At 36.9% G+C, this 16,182-nt stretch overlaps 1 protein-coding gene and 1 pseudogene across 5 annotated transcripts in view; both read right to left on the bottom strand.

The window, feature by feature from the left end:
• Positions 1-2,548: 2,548 nt before the first annotated feature.
• Positions 2,549-4,532, bottom strand: LOC124897840 (annotated as a pseudogene).
• Positions 4,533-6,167: 1,635 nt separating this feature from the next.
• LOC107868403 (probable LRR receptor-like serine/threonine-protein kinase At1g53430) overlaps positions 6,168-16,182 on the bottom strand; it is a 76,067-nt gene continuing 66,052 nt past the window's right edge. Inside the window, exons 1-24 of one of the 5 annotated variants that reach the window (XM_047410541.1) lie at positions 15,876-16,025; positions 15,103-15,174; positions 14,904-14,975; positions 14,487-14,558; positions 14,305-14,376; positions 14,138-14,209; positions 13,942-14,013; positions 13,617-13,688; positions 13,456-13,527; positions 13,294-13,365; positions 13,117-13,188; positions 12,363-12,428; positions 10,716-10,778; positions 10,408-10,473; positions 10,150-10,185; positions 10,004-10,056; positions 9,456-9,826; positions 9,186-9,396; positions 8,779-8,895; positions 8,323-8,444; positions 7,435-7,642; positions 7,130-7,352; positions 6,748-6,895; positions 6,168-6,666 (exon numbers count right to left, since the gene is read on the bottom strand). In XM_047410541.1, the coding sequence (XP_047266497.1) occupies positions 6,442-6,666; positions 6,748-6,895; positions 7,130-7,352; positions 7,435-7,642; positions 8,323-8,444; positions 8,779-8,895; positions 9,186-9,396; positions 9,456-9,826; positions 10,004-10,056; positions 10,150-10,185; positions 10,408-10,473; positions 10,716-10,778; positions 12,363-12,428; positions 13,117-13,188; positions 13,294-13,365; positions 13,456-13,527; positions 13,617-13,688; positions 13,942-14,013; positions 14,138-14,209; positions 14,305-14,376; positions 14,487-14,558; positions 14,904-14,975; positions 15,103-15,174; positions 15,876-15,958 (2,712 nt within the window). In that variant the 5' untranslated portion in view covers positions 15,959-16,025 and the 3' untranslated portion in view covers positions 6,168-6,441. Of the gene's footprint in view, positions 6,667-6,747; positions 6,896-7,129; positions 7,353-7,434; positions 7,643-8,322; positions 8,445-8,778; positions 8,896-9,185; positions 9,397-9,455; positions 9,827-10,003; positions 10,057-10,149; positions 10,186-10,407; positions 10,474-10,715; positions 10,779-12,362; positions 12,429-13,116; positions 13,189-13,293; positions 13,366-13,455; positions 13,528-13,616; positions 13,689-13,941; positions 14,014-14,137; positions 14,210-14,304; positions 14,377-14,486; positions 14,559-14,903; positions 14,976-15,102; positions 15,175-15,875; positions 16,026-16,182 lie in introns of those variants that run through there. The other 4 variants (XM_047410542.1, XM_047410536.1, XM_047410537.1 and 1 more) reach the window with 4 other exon arrangements.

The raw sequence follows: 16,182 nt of genomic DNA, 5'->3' as shown, positions 1-16,182 counted from the left end.
ACCTAATTGTACCACGTAATCTTTTAAAAAGCGTTCTGAGTGAGTTATTTAAGCTCCACGCCTTTTTTCCTTTGAATCAAAAGTCAAGCAAAATCAAGTAGAGCACTAAGGCCATTATTTTATTTTATTTGTGTTTGTAGCAAAAAAGTAGTTAGTTTATCGGAATCAAAGTAAATAAGATAATAGTAAATAAGATAAAGTAAATAAGATAATAATGGCCCTTTCTTTGGTGATAGAAGATCTAATTGTAGAAAGAATCAAAACTAAAGTTGAGGATAACTCTTTTTTGACCTATATTCCTGATTACGAATCAAGAAGCCTTTATCACCAAGAGTGAGTTCTTCCTTTCGTGAAATTAGGAAAATAAAACGAATTTCTTCTTGTCTTAGGTATATAATTTGAAATTAAAATATAGATAATAAAGTTTTGTATCTTTGTCTATCTCCCTAAAAACCATTTTAGCTAAAAATTCATGTTGGGTCGGATTTGAACGAATCTTTCGATAATCTCTTTATCTATTTTTAGAAAATTAGAGGACAACAACAAAAGACAAAGAAATGAAGAAAAATAATAAAGTTTATTATGATACATATCTTTCTCATGTAAGAGATGAATAAGTCCATTTATTTAGTTCTACATTCTTTGCACTTATTCTTATTATACATACTCAGTTAGATTTAGATATATAGATACTTAGATCTATACTAGAATTTCAAATTCTTCAAATTCTATTAATAATAAATATTATCTAATTAGAATTTAAATTCTTAATTTAATTATAATTATTACAAGATGTCTTTATTTATATAATAACATAATAACAAATACAATATAGTAAAACAAGGAACCCCTTCTATGACAAATTTGAACTATCCATCTATTTTTGTGCCGTTAGTAGGCCTAGTCTTTCCGGCAATTGCAATGGCTTCTTTATTTATTCATATTCAAAAAAACAAGATTGTTTAGATACGCTGGGACCAATCTCATCCATTTTATTTTGAAAACGTGGACATGTATCATAATACGGATATCTATTTATTGGAATAGAGTATAACATGTGATTTCTACCGAACATAAAGGAAAAAACTCTTATGCCTGCAGAAACATGATATATAGATATATCCATTCTAGTAATTTTCAAATAGATCAGGATCACTGGATGACTGAAATGTAGTCGGTTAATCTCTATGTATATCAATATGTATAGTGGGATCGTATTAAATAAAGAGCATGTTATTATTTTAGATTTAACCAATTTGATGAATTACTCCTAAAGGTTGACATCAAACTACTGCTAGTTCACCTCAAACTAGTGCTAGTTGATGAGAGTTACTTCGGAAACAAAAAAGTAGTCAAATTTCTAAGGGATTATTATCTCAATTCCAATAAAATGCAATTGGGTAAAGTATGACTTGGCGATCAAAACATATATGGATAGAACTTATAACGGTGTCTCGAAAAATAAGTAATTTCTGCTGAGCCTTTATCCTTTTTTTAGGTTCATTAGGCTTCTTATTAGTTGGAACTTCCAGTTATCTTGGTAGAAATTTGATATCTTTTTTTCCGCCTCAGCAAATCATTTTTTTTTCCATAAGGAATCGTGATTTCTTTCTACGGAACTGCGGGTCTCTTTATTAGCTCTTATTTGTGGTGCACAATTTCCTGGAATGTAGGTATGGTTATGATCGATTCGATATAAAGGAAGGAATAGTCTGTATTTTTCATTGGGGATTTCCGAAAAAAAATCATCGCATATTCCTCCGATTCCTTATAAAGATATTCAGTCCGTTAGAATAGAAATTAAAGAGGGTATTTATGCTCGTCATGTTCTTTATATGGACATACGAGGCCAGGGGTCCATTCCCTTAACCCGTACTGATGAGAATTTAACTCCACGAGAAATTGAACAAAAGGCTGCTGAATTAGCCTATTTCTTGTGTGTACCAATTGAAGTATTTTGAGAAATTGAGAATAAGAACGTTCATTCAATTAAAGAAAACGTATATGAAAGAACCATAAAACAGAACTCTTTTTATGGTCTTTATGCGTATGTAAACCTACGCAATTCAATAACAAATAACAAATCAAAATAATAGATTCATCTCAGATGGTAAACCATTTTGAAATCAAGAAATTTTTTTTAGTTCAATATTTGTTGGAATTGACACTTTAGATCCAGATAGATCATTTCTTGTAAATTGAAAATTCTTTCTTTTGTATTCTTTAATGACCAACAATTGGATGTCTTAATTAAATAATGAGAACTAGCCAATTTATCTTTTGCCAGTCATTTTTTTTTTATCATCGTAATATCTTTTCCTCAATTATTCTATTCCTGACTATGGGTAATTAGTGAAATTTTTTCGAAATATTGGATATTTTGATAGCAAGGGAGTTCTTTCTTCTCAAAATCTGATAAATATTCATTACTTAAAGTGGTTCTTACAACTATAAATGAAGAAGATAATGAGATAAATTTATAGTATTCATCTTTAAGTAATGAATACTAGGTATGGCCTTAAAATTAAAAAAGAGGGGTCAAAGTCGGCTAGTGAGATGATGGGGGATAAGCTTCATCGTCGAGAGGGAAACAACCCGAATCACCAGCTAAGGCCCTTAAATGGCCGCTCAGTGATAAAGGAGGTAGGGGTATGGAGACAGCCAGGAGGTTTACCTAGAGCCAGCCACCCTTAAAAGAGTTCGTAATAGCTCACTGATTGAGCTCTCTTGCGCTGAAGATGAACGGGGCTAAGTGATTTGCCAAAGTTGTGGGGTGTAAAAATACATCGGTAAGGGAGCGTTCCGCCTTAGAGGGAATCCTCCGCGTGAGCGGTGGTGGACGAAGCAGAAGCGAGAATGTCGGATTGAGTAACGTAAACATTGGTGAGAATCTAATGCCCCGAAAACCTAAGGGTTCCTCCGCAAAGTTCGTCCATGGAGGGTGAATACTAGGTTTACCTACAACTATGAACCCTTTAAGTTGCCTGACGTAAGAACCACAGACCACAACACATACAAGAACCTTTCATACCTACTTCATTTAGTTAGGAATTTTTGTAGTTTCCCTATTTAATAGTTCAATTACAACTATGAATACTAGGTTTGCCTGTTATTGCCTCTTCGTTTTAACTACTATTCCCTGGGATTGGATTTGGGCCTTTCCTGCGCAGCTTAGGTGGAAGGCATAGAAGCCCTCCTTCCGGGGGGCCTGGGCTATCAGTGAGATACCACTCTGGAAGGGCTAGAATTCTAACCTTGTGTCAGGACGTACGGGCCAAAGGACAGTCTCAGGTAGATAGTTTCTATGGGGAATAGGCCTCCCAAAAGGTAACGGAGGCGTGAAAAGGTTTCCTCGGGCCAGACGGAGATTAGCCCTCAAGTGCAAAGGCAAAAGGGAGCTTAACTGCAAGACCCACCCATCGAGCAGGGATGAAAGTCCGCCTTAGTTATCCGACAGTGCCGAGTGGAAGGGCCGTCGCTCAACGTATAAAAGTTACTCTAGGGATAACAGGCTGATCTTCCCTAAGAGCTCACATCGACGGGAAGGTTTGGAACCTCGATGTCGGCTCTTTGCCACCTGGGGCTGTAGTATGTTCCAAGGGTTGGGCTGTTCGCCCATTAAAGCGGTACGTGAGCTGGGTTTAGAATGTCGTGAGACAGTTTGGTCCATATCTGGTGTGGGCGTTAGAGCATTGAGAGGACCTTTCCCTAGACGAGAGGACCGGGAAGGACGCACCTCTGGTGTACCAGTTATCGTGCCCACGGTAAACGCTGGGTAGCCAAGTGCGGAGCGAATAACTGCTAAAAGCATCTAAGTACTAAGACCACCCCAAGATGAGTGCTCTCCTATTACGACTAGCCCAGAGCTTTCGGTAGCATAACCGAGACAGTGACGGGTTCTCTGCCCCTGCGGGGATGGAGCGACAAAAGTTTTTTTGAGAATTCAAGAGAAGGTCACGGCGAGACGAGCCGTTTATCATTACGATAGGTATCAAGTGGAAGTGCAGTGATGTATGCAGCTGAGGCATCCTAACAGACCGGTAGACTTGAACCTTGTTCCTACATGACCTGATCAATTCGATTAGGCACTCGCCATCTATTTTCATTGTTCAAATCTTTGACAATATGAAAAAACCAAAAGCTCTGTCCCCCTCTCTATCTATCCAAGGGATGGAAGGGCAGAGGTCTTTGGTGTCCCCTCCAGTCAAGAATTAGGGCCTCACAATCACTAGCCAATATGCTTTTCTCTCATGCCTTTCTTTGTTCATGGTTTGATATTCTGGTGTCCTAGGCGTAGAGGAACCACACCAATCCATCCCGAACTTAGTGGTTAAACTCTACTGCGGTGACGATACTGTAGGGGAGGTCCTACAAAAAAATAGTTCGACACCATGATGATAAAAAGCTTAATACCTCTCATTCTTATTCAATATGAAAATGAAAAAAAAATGAAAAATCAAAAGAAAAATCAAAAGGTCGTTTTATTCAAAACCCCAATTGTGACATCCCTTCTCTCCCACTTTACACCTCAGAACGCACCCTTCTTATAGAGATAAATGCATTTTCACATCTTCTTAACCCGAAATGGCTTGGGAGAGGAAAGGTTTCTTTTTTTAGGGTACTCCTGGGAACAGATCCAGTGGAGACAGGGTGAGGCCTATAGCTCAGAGGCTTAGAGCACGTGGCTGCGAACCTCGGTTTCAGGGGTTCAAATCCCTCCTCGCCCACAACCGGCCCAAAAGAGAAGTACCTTTCCCTCTGGGGCTAGGAAAATCATGATCAGGATAGCGAACCAAAAGCTATGGAACTTGGGCGTGGGTATTTTTTCGAAATGGAATGGCTTTTCTTTTTCTCTTTTTATTTATCGTGAATGGGGGAATCATTACACATAGTATGCCCGATCGGCATATTTTTTTGTTTTACACCCCGTAACTCTTCCTCATCCAGGCTTGGGCAGAATAGCAGAGCAAGTATTAGTAGCATAACAGAAAAGCCTTTCCTCGTCAATTATGACTAATCTATTGCAACAGATGACCCATATTTGGATTCATGTTACAATACTATAATACAAATCCAACAAATGAGTAATCTATTGCAACAGATTAGTCATATATGTTGCAACAGATTACTCATATTTTGCAACAGATTAGTCAATATGTTGCAACAGATTAGTCAATATGTTGCAACAGATTACACATCTGTGCAACAGATTACTCATCTGTTGGATTCACGTTACATGTTTTATCTACTGTTGAAAAAACAGCAGTAGCAAATATACCCAGATGAGAAATTCAACTAAAAATTATAATTTTACTTACTAAAATCACCTATAAGTAATTCCCAAGTGATATACGAATAAAATTTGACCTAAAAAAATTTGATCAAGTAGCAATAGTAGCGGTAACAACAATGTTCAACAACAAGAAGATGATGATGATGAACAAAAAAAGATGATGATAATGAAGAACAAGATGATGAATAAAACAACAACAATAATGAACAACAAAAATCGCGAAGAGAGAGAAAACTCCAATAAATGAGAAGAGAGAAAAACGTGCCTTTTTTCCCTCCATTTTTAGTTATATTAGGTTTTACATTGGATCAAAGTGTAAATTTAAAACTTGTGGGTTATTTTCAAACTTTTCTTACTTTCTTAATCCTTAATAAAGTAATTGTCACATCCACTCAATTATTAAGACTTGTGTCACCCACACTTCATTTTAAAATTTTTTTGTCACCGAGAGCCCAAAGCACCTTGTTTCTACCCTGACTTATAAACGAAATTGCTGAGACACACTCCAACTTAAAGGGTGTCCTATTACCCTGGACTAATTAAAACCATATTTTTGACAACCTTAGTGCTGACATGGTACATACGTGGCACACTGCGTGAATTAACACACTGAAGGTCCACATAGGCACACATATGTGCCACGTAGGAACTAAGATTGCCAAAAATACAATTTTAATTAGTCCAGAGGTAATAGGACCTTCTTTAAGTTCGGGTGTGTCTCCGCAATTTCTTTTATAGTTCATGATGAAAACAGTGCATTTACTCATTTTTTTTAAGAAAAAAAATTTACTCCAAAAATTTAAGGCCCTTCGTACCTTGAAATTCAGATGTTTTCATCAAAGAAAATATTTTCCACCAAAGGCCAAAAACCATATTGAAAACTTTTAATTTACCAAAGATCACCAAAATATTATCATCATAGTTTTTTCAACTCCATAAGGTCACACATCCATTTTACATAACAAGGATTCAAGTTCTAATAACTGGATTCTAAATTTAAAATTTGTACATATAAATACAAGATTTAGGACGGACAAACTATTGGGTTCTACTGAACTCGTAAGTTGCCTTCTAGCTCCTCCCCAGGTCAAGCACATTGTTAAAGCAAATATGATACTCATGTACTAGCGTAGACGCATTGATCATTGCTACATGGAGAACTCACCCTCTGGCGTAGCCGCGTTGATCAAAATGGTTTGGATTGAGCATTCTTTCTTTAAAATCTTTACGACTGCAGACATGGTTGGTCTGAATGGCGGTGAATCTATGCATACCATTGCTAATCGTAGAATCATCTGTGCTTCTTCCCAGTCATAACTCAGCTTAGGATCGACTAGTTCCATTAGAGTTCCCCTCCGATCCATTTTTTCGGCCTATAGTTGTCGATAAGATTAACCAAATAACTTTGTCAAGTTAAGGTACATAACTATTGTAGCAAGTTGAGTTTTACTCACCTCATCCACGAGGTAGTCAGTTTCACCACCTGCCCTCGGGGTCTTGATTTTCCTTCCGCTGACAAGTATAAGTGTGACAACTCCAAAGCTATACACATCTGCGCTAGCTTCTAAGGGGCGATCTTTAACTTCTGGCGCTGTGTATGACCTGCAAAAGGTTTCCATTAGTGAGAAATACAATTGTGGAAGCTAATGTATAAGGTATTACTCCCTCCGTTTAATTTGTTTTTCTGGTTTTGACTTGACACGAAGTTTAAGAAAGTAACGAATACTTTTGTATCTTGCAGTCTTAACCTAATGATATGAAGAATGTACAATGCAGTTTAGTCTTGTGGTTTTAAACATGTCACGTGGAAAGTAAAGATAAAAGAGTTGTTCTTACATTGATCCTTCTGATTTTTGCTTGTGATAGAGCTTCGCAAATCCGAAATCATGTATCTTCGGATTCAGATCATCATCAAGAATAATGTTTGCTGGTTTAATGTCCCCGTGTATAGTTTCCTGTTTGGACCCCTCGTGCAGAAAAGATAAACCTTCCGCTAGACCAAGACAAATTCTATATCTTGTTGGCCAATCGAGTCTTGCTCTAAGTTCATCGTCTGAACCTGTACGTAATCAAAGCTGTAAGTTCTTTACTACAAGTGTGGAGGCTTAACAAAGAAATCATTCATAAATGGAAGTCGTTACCAAATAATGCATCTTCAAGAGTATTAGTTCCAATGAACTCGTAGATAAGCAGAAGTTGGTTGTTTCCTGCACAGCATGCCATTAGTGTTACAAGATTTGGATGTATTATGCCAGTAATTGCTCGACTCTTTTCCGCAAACTCCCACATTCCTTCTTTTGTTGCCGAAAACTTTTTAACTGCGACGGCAGTCCCATTCGAAAGAGTGCCCTGAACATTCCGTTAAGTGTTTCAGATGATGAAATTGTGTAGCAGAAAAACAAAATAAGTTAAGTTGCGTGGACTCTTCACTTTTGATGCCGCATCCGTGTCGGGTTCTCTAAATACACATTATTTTTGAAGAATCCGACACGCACCCGTTGACATTTTTGAAGAGTCCGAGTAACATAGAAAATAAGTACTCCCTCCGTTTAAATTTGTTTGTCTTACTTTCATTTTTTATCCATTTCAAAAGAATGTGTCTTTCCTTTTCTAGTAACTCTCTAATTCTAATTGACCACATGACATGTTTAAGACCACGAGATTGAAGGACATTTTGGTACAATCAATCTATTATTAATTCAAGAGCACACGTGTCAAAAGTTCTTAACGTTCGTGCCAAATCAATACCAGAAAAAACAAATTGAAACGGGGGAGTATATATCTAGATCGGAGGTCATCCAGCAAGATCGGAGGTCATCCAGCAAGCAAAAGAAAAAAGGTTGTGCATAGAAGGGAGCGGCGTCACGAAAACACATACTAGTACTGCAACTACTGTCATGAGAGAGTATCTTCTCCGAAAGAAAATGAAGAATACGGAGACAGAAAATGAACAAAATTTATTTAACGGAAGAAAACTGTAAAAGATATCAAAAAAAATCATAATCTATAATGAGAAGATTCTAGCAAACCTTATAGATTGTCCAGAAACCTCCCTCGCCAAGCCGGTTCTTAATATCAAAATCCTTCGTGGCAGCTTTAATTTTCCGGTAGTTGTAAAGCCCTCCAGGGTACAATTCAACACGTTCTTGCTCTATATTTACACATTAGTAAATATATATCAGAGGAATTTGAAACATATATAAAGTAAAGACCTATGATTAAAACCGATAACTACAAGAAATGTATCTTAGGTTTAACTCAATCCCAAAGGCTAATGACCAATATCTTGGGATAGGTTTGGTACTGATACCATTATAAGAAATGGATCTTGCGTCTAACTCAATCCCAAAAACGAGATCACGTGGTTAGGGATTGCCGAATACTATATAAGAAGACCAATTCCACATCCCACAATCAACGCGTGACTACTTGTAAAGACAAAACTACAACTTTGATTATAGAGTGGCAAACATATATAGTGTTACCTTCCTGATGTAATTTGTCTTGGACTTTCCAGGAAATACCTATGAACAATATTAGAAGAAGTAATGCAAATCCGGAAATTCCAGCAAGCACTCCATCGGGCAGTTCTGATGCACGAGCTGGTTCATAAATTGTTATCGTGAAATATCAATAACAAAATAGGGACCAAAACCATGTAAGATGGTAAATAGTTGGGGGTAGCCCAGTGCACAAAGCATCTCACAGTCACGCAGGGTCCGGAGAAGGGACACACCTTAAGAGGTGTAATGTAGATAGCCGACCCTAATGCAAGCATTAGCTAGTGTCTGCTTCTATGGCTCGAACCCGTGACTTATAGGTCACAAATAACTTTATCGTTGTTCCAAGGCTCCCCTTTGTAAAATGCTGAATAGTCAGACAGAATGAATACCTGGAGTTACTGTAATTGCAGATATAAGTGGCCCATAGTTCTCTGATGGGTATAAGACCGATCCTTTTCCCGACCAGTATAAGTGAATCTCCAGTCGACCGTCGTTATTCACAGGAACAGTAAATTCCTTTGTTTTATCCATATTCACACCTCCCGCGTCTTCTTCTATGTTGTAGTTTTTCAGCTTGTTATCTCCCTGCATAAATATTATCTAAAATTCTTTGATATGTTTGCATATGGATCGACAACTTGATGGTTTTGGTACCTTACCTGGATATCTACATCAAAGAGTCGCCCTGCTTTGCTATGAGAATCTTTATTGTCGTTACTAGATATTTCAGCAAAGTGAAGCTTCACGTCGTACATACCACTTTGCAAACAAAATCCATAATATTTCAAGGAGATTGGGGATAAACGTGCTGAGCGATACAATTGGGCAGCACCAGCATGAATTTCGCAGGTTTCATTTAGAATGTACTTATTACGACTTGCCCATAAGAAGCTTCCCATACTACTGTAGCCCCAATTTGATCTATTACTCTTGAAGAAAGTTGATTCACCACTTGGATGTGCATCAGCTTCATAGTTACTTCCGTTAACTTTTACAGACGCACCACCGCAGTTTATATACAAATGGTCATCTACAAACGGAGATACTATTTTTAGTACATGGTGCATTTAAAATGCGAGCAACTCAACATTGTGAAAAGACAAACTAGCAAATTGGAATTGAGGGAGTATCTATGAAGCTAGTCATAAGAAACATAACAAAAGACGTATACTAATATCACTTCACGTCTGAAGTTGTTAGTACTTACAAAACTGAGTTCCATTCGTACAATCGAAATCAACTTGGTCCCGCTTTGCAACCCTATATTCAAATTTACTCACAAAGTATAGAAGTCAGAACAATTTTCTTACAAGACCAAATTATTTCTTTTGAGATACAGGTGGAAGAGCTTACTCATCCGTTTCATTAGAGCAGCACTTGAACAGATTCCTGCGAAAGGGAAATATCATCGGATTCAGAAACAGAAAAGCTACTAAGAAGCTGTGTTGCTCGGACTCTTCAAAAATGTCAATGTGTGTGTGTCAGATACTCCAAAGTTAGTGCATTTTGAAGAATCTAACACGGGTGCCGTAAAAATTTTGGAGAGTCCAAGAAACATAGCTAAGAAGTACCCGAATAAGATTTTTCAAGATATGTGCAAATCGCCCTTACAAGTCAGGGTTTAGTGTCTTTCCAGGGCTAATGTTCACATTTCTGAAAAAGTTTTCAGAAACATCCCTGCACGTTGATTTGGACGAGTAAGTGGAAGAATATGTTGTAAAAATTGATGAAAAGAGAAAGTCGGCACAGAAAATCTCTTCAATTTATTTGGCACTTGCTTTTTCTTTCCCATTATCACTTCGATTTAGTTTCATTCTGTTACTCTCTTCCTCAGCGTAACAAGATAAATTTCCTAGGAGCTGCTAGTAATGTCTGAACTTAGAACCGAAAAGTAATATATTAATGCAAAAGGAACTTACACGTATGGAGTAGCATTCATCCAAGCTGGAATTGTCTCATTGAGATTATTTTTTCTTAGAAATCTGGAAACAACATACCGGATCATGACAGTTTATACCACGCAGGAAAAGAAAAGAATGTGATAAAAATCAATGTTTCGACTTCACGTTAGGAATTAACAACAACAACATACCCAATGTAATCCTACAAGTGGGGTTTGGAGAGGGTAGAGTGTACGCCGACCTTACCTCTAAACAAAGGCGGAGCCAGACTTTAAAGTCTGTGGTTCGGAACACTATTCACTATTTCACTTCACCTACATCTTGAAACATCGACGATGAACACTATTGACTTCGCCCACATGTTTTTAAGCCTTTCTATGCCTTTGTTCCAACTTCGAAAACCTTCCGTTGTGAAGGATTTACTCACTTTTTTTTCCATATCCTCCGAGCTCATTTTTAAACAAGTAACAACATAAGCAAAATGCTGCATCTTCTTTAATGCTAATATGCTATATTCTAACCACAAAATTTTCTACAAAACTATTCTACTGTCTTGCAAAGTGCAATCACAAAATACGAAAACTATATGTTGCAATAGAATTACAGATACAATTACTAAAGCACTTTAACCCAAAATCAAAAGCAAAATTTAAAATTTAATCACAATCTATCGATCGCGACTCATGAATGCCGATGCAAAACTCTGAGACATTGAGACTAACAATTAGCATATGCGAAAACTGAAAGTGAAATGGAATTATGATCTATGGAAATCACTGCACAAGTGCACATTACATACCTTGACAGAGCAGCAGAAGTTCGGTTCTGGTCGTTGGGGGGTGGGGTTGTTGATAAACCTTTTGACTTTCTTTAATTACTTTTGACTTTCTTTAATTATTATTAGTTTATATATATTTTATTTTTTTAAAATAGAAGTGCACCAATGGAAATGCAAATTAAAAAGCCTTCAATGGGGTTCGAACCCCATCTCCATCTCATGGATGGAAGGCTCTTCGTCTACCACTGGACTAATAGGCTATGTTTGTCTATGGGTTCGGCCTTATATAATTATATACGTTTTCCAATATATATATATATTTATAGGGTCTACGGAAAAGTTAGGGGGTTCGACCGAACCCCCGTACAACACACTAGCTCCACCCCTGCCTGTAAATCGTAGAGATAGAGAAGCTCCTATAGACCCTCGACTTAAAAAATGCATTTCAAAGTAGTTTGACAAAGGGAATACAAAAATAAAAGCAGTAAGAACAATGAAATAATGCGTAATGGAAAGCAGTACACAACAACATACGGAAGAAAGAACAGTAACAACGATAAAATACTGATATAATCGAAGCACAAACAAACACGTGTGATAACCAAAACTAAAGAAGAAGAAACTACGAGAATATTGCTAATACTACTGGTAAGAAACTATTAGTGGCTTCGAGAAGGAATGCGTATAAGAAGGATATAGCCTAATGGAAAGAGGTACAAAGAATCGTCCCCAGGAAGACCACACAACATGAAAACCGGTCTTTCTCCGACCTCTACAGCAAAGCATATGAATTTTCTTGCAATGATGAACTTTGTATCCACATCTCGCTACAAACGTAAGAACACTTTTTATATTTAACGATTAGTTAGAGAAGCAAGATGACGTACATATAACTCAGCGAGTTGTTAACAGCTTCTGGAATTCCACCAAACAAACTATTGAAACTCAAGTCCCTGCATCAGGAGAAAAGAACGTAGAATTACTTTATAAATTTGTTCAGGAAACATGTAGTAGCCTGTATAATGACAGGTTTACACTCAATTAAATCGTTTTCGCTTTGTTCCACACGCTTCAACTGTTTTTTTTTTTGGTATTATGTATGATGTCAAACAGAACGGGAGCAAGACAAAGATAGCACACTTTAAGAGTTTAGCTTGGCGGACCTCTTCTATCCATAAACGACTTATTTTCTCATAAACCTCAGAATATTAGACTTTTTTTTTTCAATTTGGAGGTAGGGAAGGGGATTACAAGATGGGAAATTGAGCCCTCAACAACAGCATTAAAGTTCAGTTAGCCACGATAGTCAATGAATTGAGCTATTAAGATTGCCCTCATAATATTAGATGTTGAATCACGGTATTGAGGAGACTTTAATAGGAAGGATTTGATCATGAAGAGTTACATATGAAAAAGGCACAGTCAGAGAAGAGAGCATTTAGATCATCGACTTTCCCATACCAAAAGCATGCCTTCATCTTCGTAAAATAAAGAGCTAATGGTTGATAGATCAGGTAGGAAAATCACACACTCGATAGTTTAGGTATGAAACTCGGAAAACCAGGGTACCTTAGATATGTTTTTGACCCTTAACTCTAAGGTAAAAGAATACGGAGATATCTATTGCAGAAGCTGTCTTACAGATACTGCAGGTCAGGTAAATTCCATATCTCAACAGGGATGCGGTCAGCTATTAAGCAATTCCTCAATGTCCTAGATAAACAGAAAAATCAGAAAATAGAATTCTATTTCAGGAGAAGAGCAAAAGAAAAACTATTAATCCAATAAACATGAAACTTTGGGTGCCAAGGGACTCACAAAACTCTCAAAAGTTTCGCTCCGGATAAATCTGGAAACGAGGAGTTTCTTCTAATTAAGTTACTGATATGCCTGAAATAGATATTATAAAATACGTAATAATTCAAAGTTTGGGAGAACTCCTTTCAAGAATGAGTACATCGAAAAGCTACAGGATTTTACAGATCCGTTAGACTCTTCAGCTTCGAGAATTGGCCATGCAAAGGTGCAGAAAAACTATTCCCCATCAGATTCCTTCTCAACAGGTGAAGAGAAGAATCAATAGTCTTGAAAAAAACATGCATAGATTGTATAAAAGTATACAGTTACTTGCTGAGTTTTACATGATACGAAGATCTTGCCACTGCTCGAAAATATCTGGGATCTCTCCATCGAGGTTGTTCCCTTGCACATTACTATAGAGAAACAAGATTAATCAATTGATTTAAAAGTCATGAAGTGGCCGTAGCCACATGTAGTGAAGGGTGGCGGCCACCCTTTGTCGAAAAGTTATACGAGTATATAGGTAAAAAAATAATTTCTTCCGTCCATATTAAATCTTGAATACCCTCACCGAAATTTCTGGCTTCACCATTGCAGCAGCATCCTCTCTTTTCTTGTTTAATCATATGCTAAATGAGAACGAAATATAAGAGAATAGATACTTACAAGTATGTCAGTTTATTCAAACTCTTGAAGCTTGGCGGCAAGGGACCAATAAATTCGTTGTTCTGAAAGTTCCTGCAATCATTTACTACATAAGTAACCTTGTCTTCTTTGTTAACCTTGAATGAAACTCAATCCAGCACGATGAGGTTCATAGTTAGTAGTACATCGTAGGAATAATCAACAAAAATATACTTACAACACTTCAAGATTCACAAGATTTCCAAGCTGGTCCGGGATTACATCCGAGAGTTGATTATCAACGAGGTGCCTAATTGTGAAGGCAAATAGATGGGGATTCAGTTTGCACTAAACCAAATGGAAAGTGACATAATATAGAAGTATGGATCTTATCAAGGATTTTACAATTCAATCAGGCTCTTAATATTTCCGAGCTGATCCGGAATTTTCTCTGATAAAAAGTTATTGCCCAAATCTCTGAAAGGACAAGAAGAAAAAAATATATATATTATGTATTAAGACAACAAGATAATCATAATTTATTTTGGAATAGAAAGAACAATATGAGATCGCAGGTTTAGACTTACAAATATTCCAAAGATGGGAGAGAACCTAATCCTGGAGGAATTGTTTGGTTGAAGAAGTTTTTGCACAAATATCTGTAATGGTAACCAAGGTTAGATCTTCTTGTTACAACAACTACTATTAGGATGTCATAACATTGTTACAACGGCGAACATTCAAACTCAGACGAGAACCATTTCTTTATGATTATTCTGTCGCCAAAAAAGAATTTCCGGTTCTGTAAGCAGTCAAATAGAAGTTATTCCATTTTCTTTGCTTGATGGAGATGAGTGGAAGCAATAGATTTCCCTCTTTTTGATTCACAATTTGCAGGAAATCAGTTCATTAAGTTCGACAAAGTTGTTAATCAAACAAGTAGATAGTAATTGTGCGTGGGTTGAGTCGTAAAGCTGATACGAAAAGGTAAACCAATGACTTACATTCTTTTTAAAGACGTCATCTGACCAAGGAAAGGTGGAATGCGTCCTTCCAATGAGTTATCACAGAGAGAACTGTCAGATAAAACATCATAATCATCACAGCAAATTCATGAAAAACTTTAAAAAAAAAAAAAAACAGATAAATTAAATAAGTTTCTAATGGAAACAGTAATTGATCCAAAGTTATGAAACTACTCACAACTCCTCTAGTCTTGTCAGATTTTGAAATGATTCAGGAATTGATCCACGCAACTTGTTTCCATTCAAAGAGCTGCGATCAACCAAAATAGATTATCGAATCTTGGATATGATTTAGTTTAGTTTGGACTTTATAACATCGAGATCCTTTTTGAGTATAAAGAGACTTATGTGTATCTCTTGGAGCATGCATTCCATTATTTCGACTCCTGCCTCAAAATATAAATGCCTACGGCGCATAGTATTGTAAGAGGAAAATGAAATCTATCGGTAACAATCTCTCTACCTCTCAAGGTAACAGTAGGGTCTGAGTATACACTACCCTTCCCAAAACCCACTTATGGGATTACTGGGTATGTTGCTGTAATTATCCTTCATTATTTTTTCTATAATATTTATTAATTTCTGCACCCAACGGTGTCGCCTAGCGGTCAACGATGTGGGCGAGAACCATGCGTTCTCGGGTTCAAATCCTAGCAGAGACAAAAACACTAGTGATTTTTTCCCATCTATCCTTAGCTTTGGTGGATGGAGTAACCTGGAATCTATTGCTGGTGGGAGGTGGCAGGTATCTAGTAAAATTAGTCGGGGTGACCCAAAAGCTGGCCTGGACCGCGGTTATCAAACAAACTAATAACAATAATATTTATTCCATTCACATACAAAATGCAAGTGGAATCTAGAAAAATGGAATGATATTAAATGCAAAATATATAAGTATGCTTATGATGTAATGCGATTTAAACTGAGCAGAAATTGTTTAGGTATACTTACAAGCTTTTTAAATATTGAAGGTCTCCGAAGTTCTCAGGGAACTTAACATCTAATCCTCTATTGGAGAAATCACTGCAGTTCATTATGTTGCAAAAAAATCAATCAGAAATCTCAACGTTGCATAGTTAAAAATAACGCGACAATTTTTATCTCCCTTGAGATCACAACTTAAAACTAAAACAATGAACATAAAACAAGGATGACCTGCACATATTTGATCAGGCGTTGTGGTACTAATCTCTAGTTATGCGCGGGGTCTGAGGAAGAATCAAACCATAAGTGTCAATTGTATGCAACCTTACAATGC

This window comes from Capsicum annuum, chromosome 4 (genome assembly GCF_002878395.1).
Source record: "Capsicum annuum cultivar UCD-10X-F1 chromosome 4, UCD10Xv1.1, whole genome shotgun sequence".
NCBI lineage: Eukaryota > Viridiplantae > Streptophyta > Magnoliopsida > Solanales > Solanaceae > Capsicum > Capsicum annuum.
This window is presented reverse-complemented; position numbering and strand designations above follow the sequence as displayed.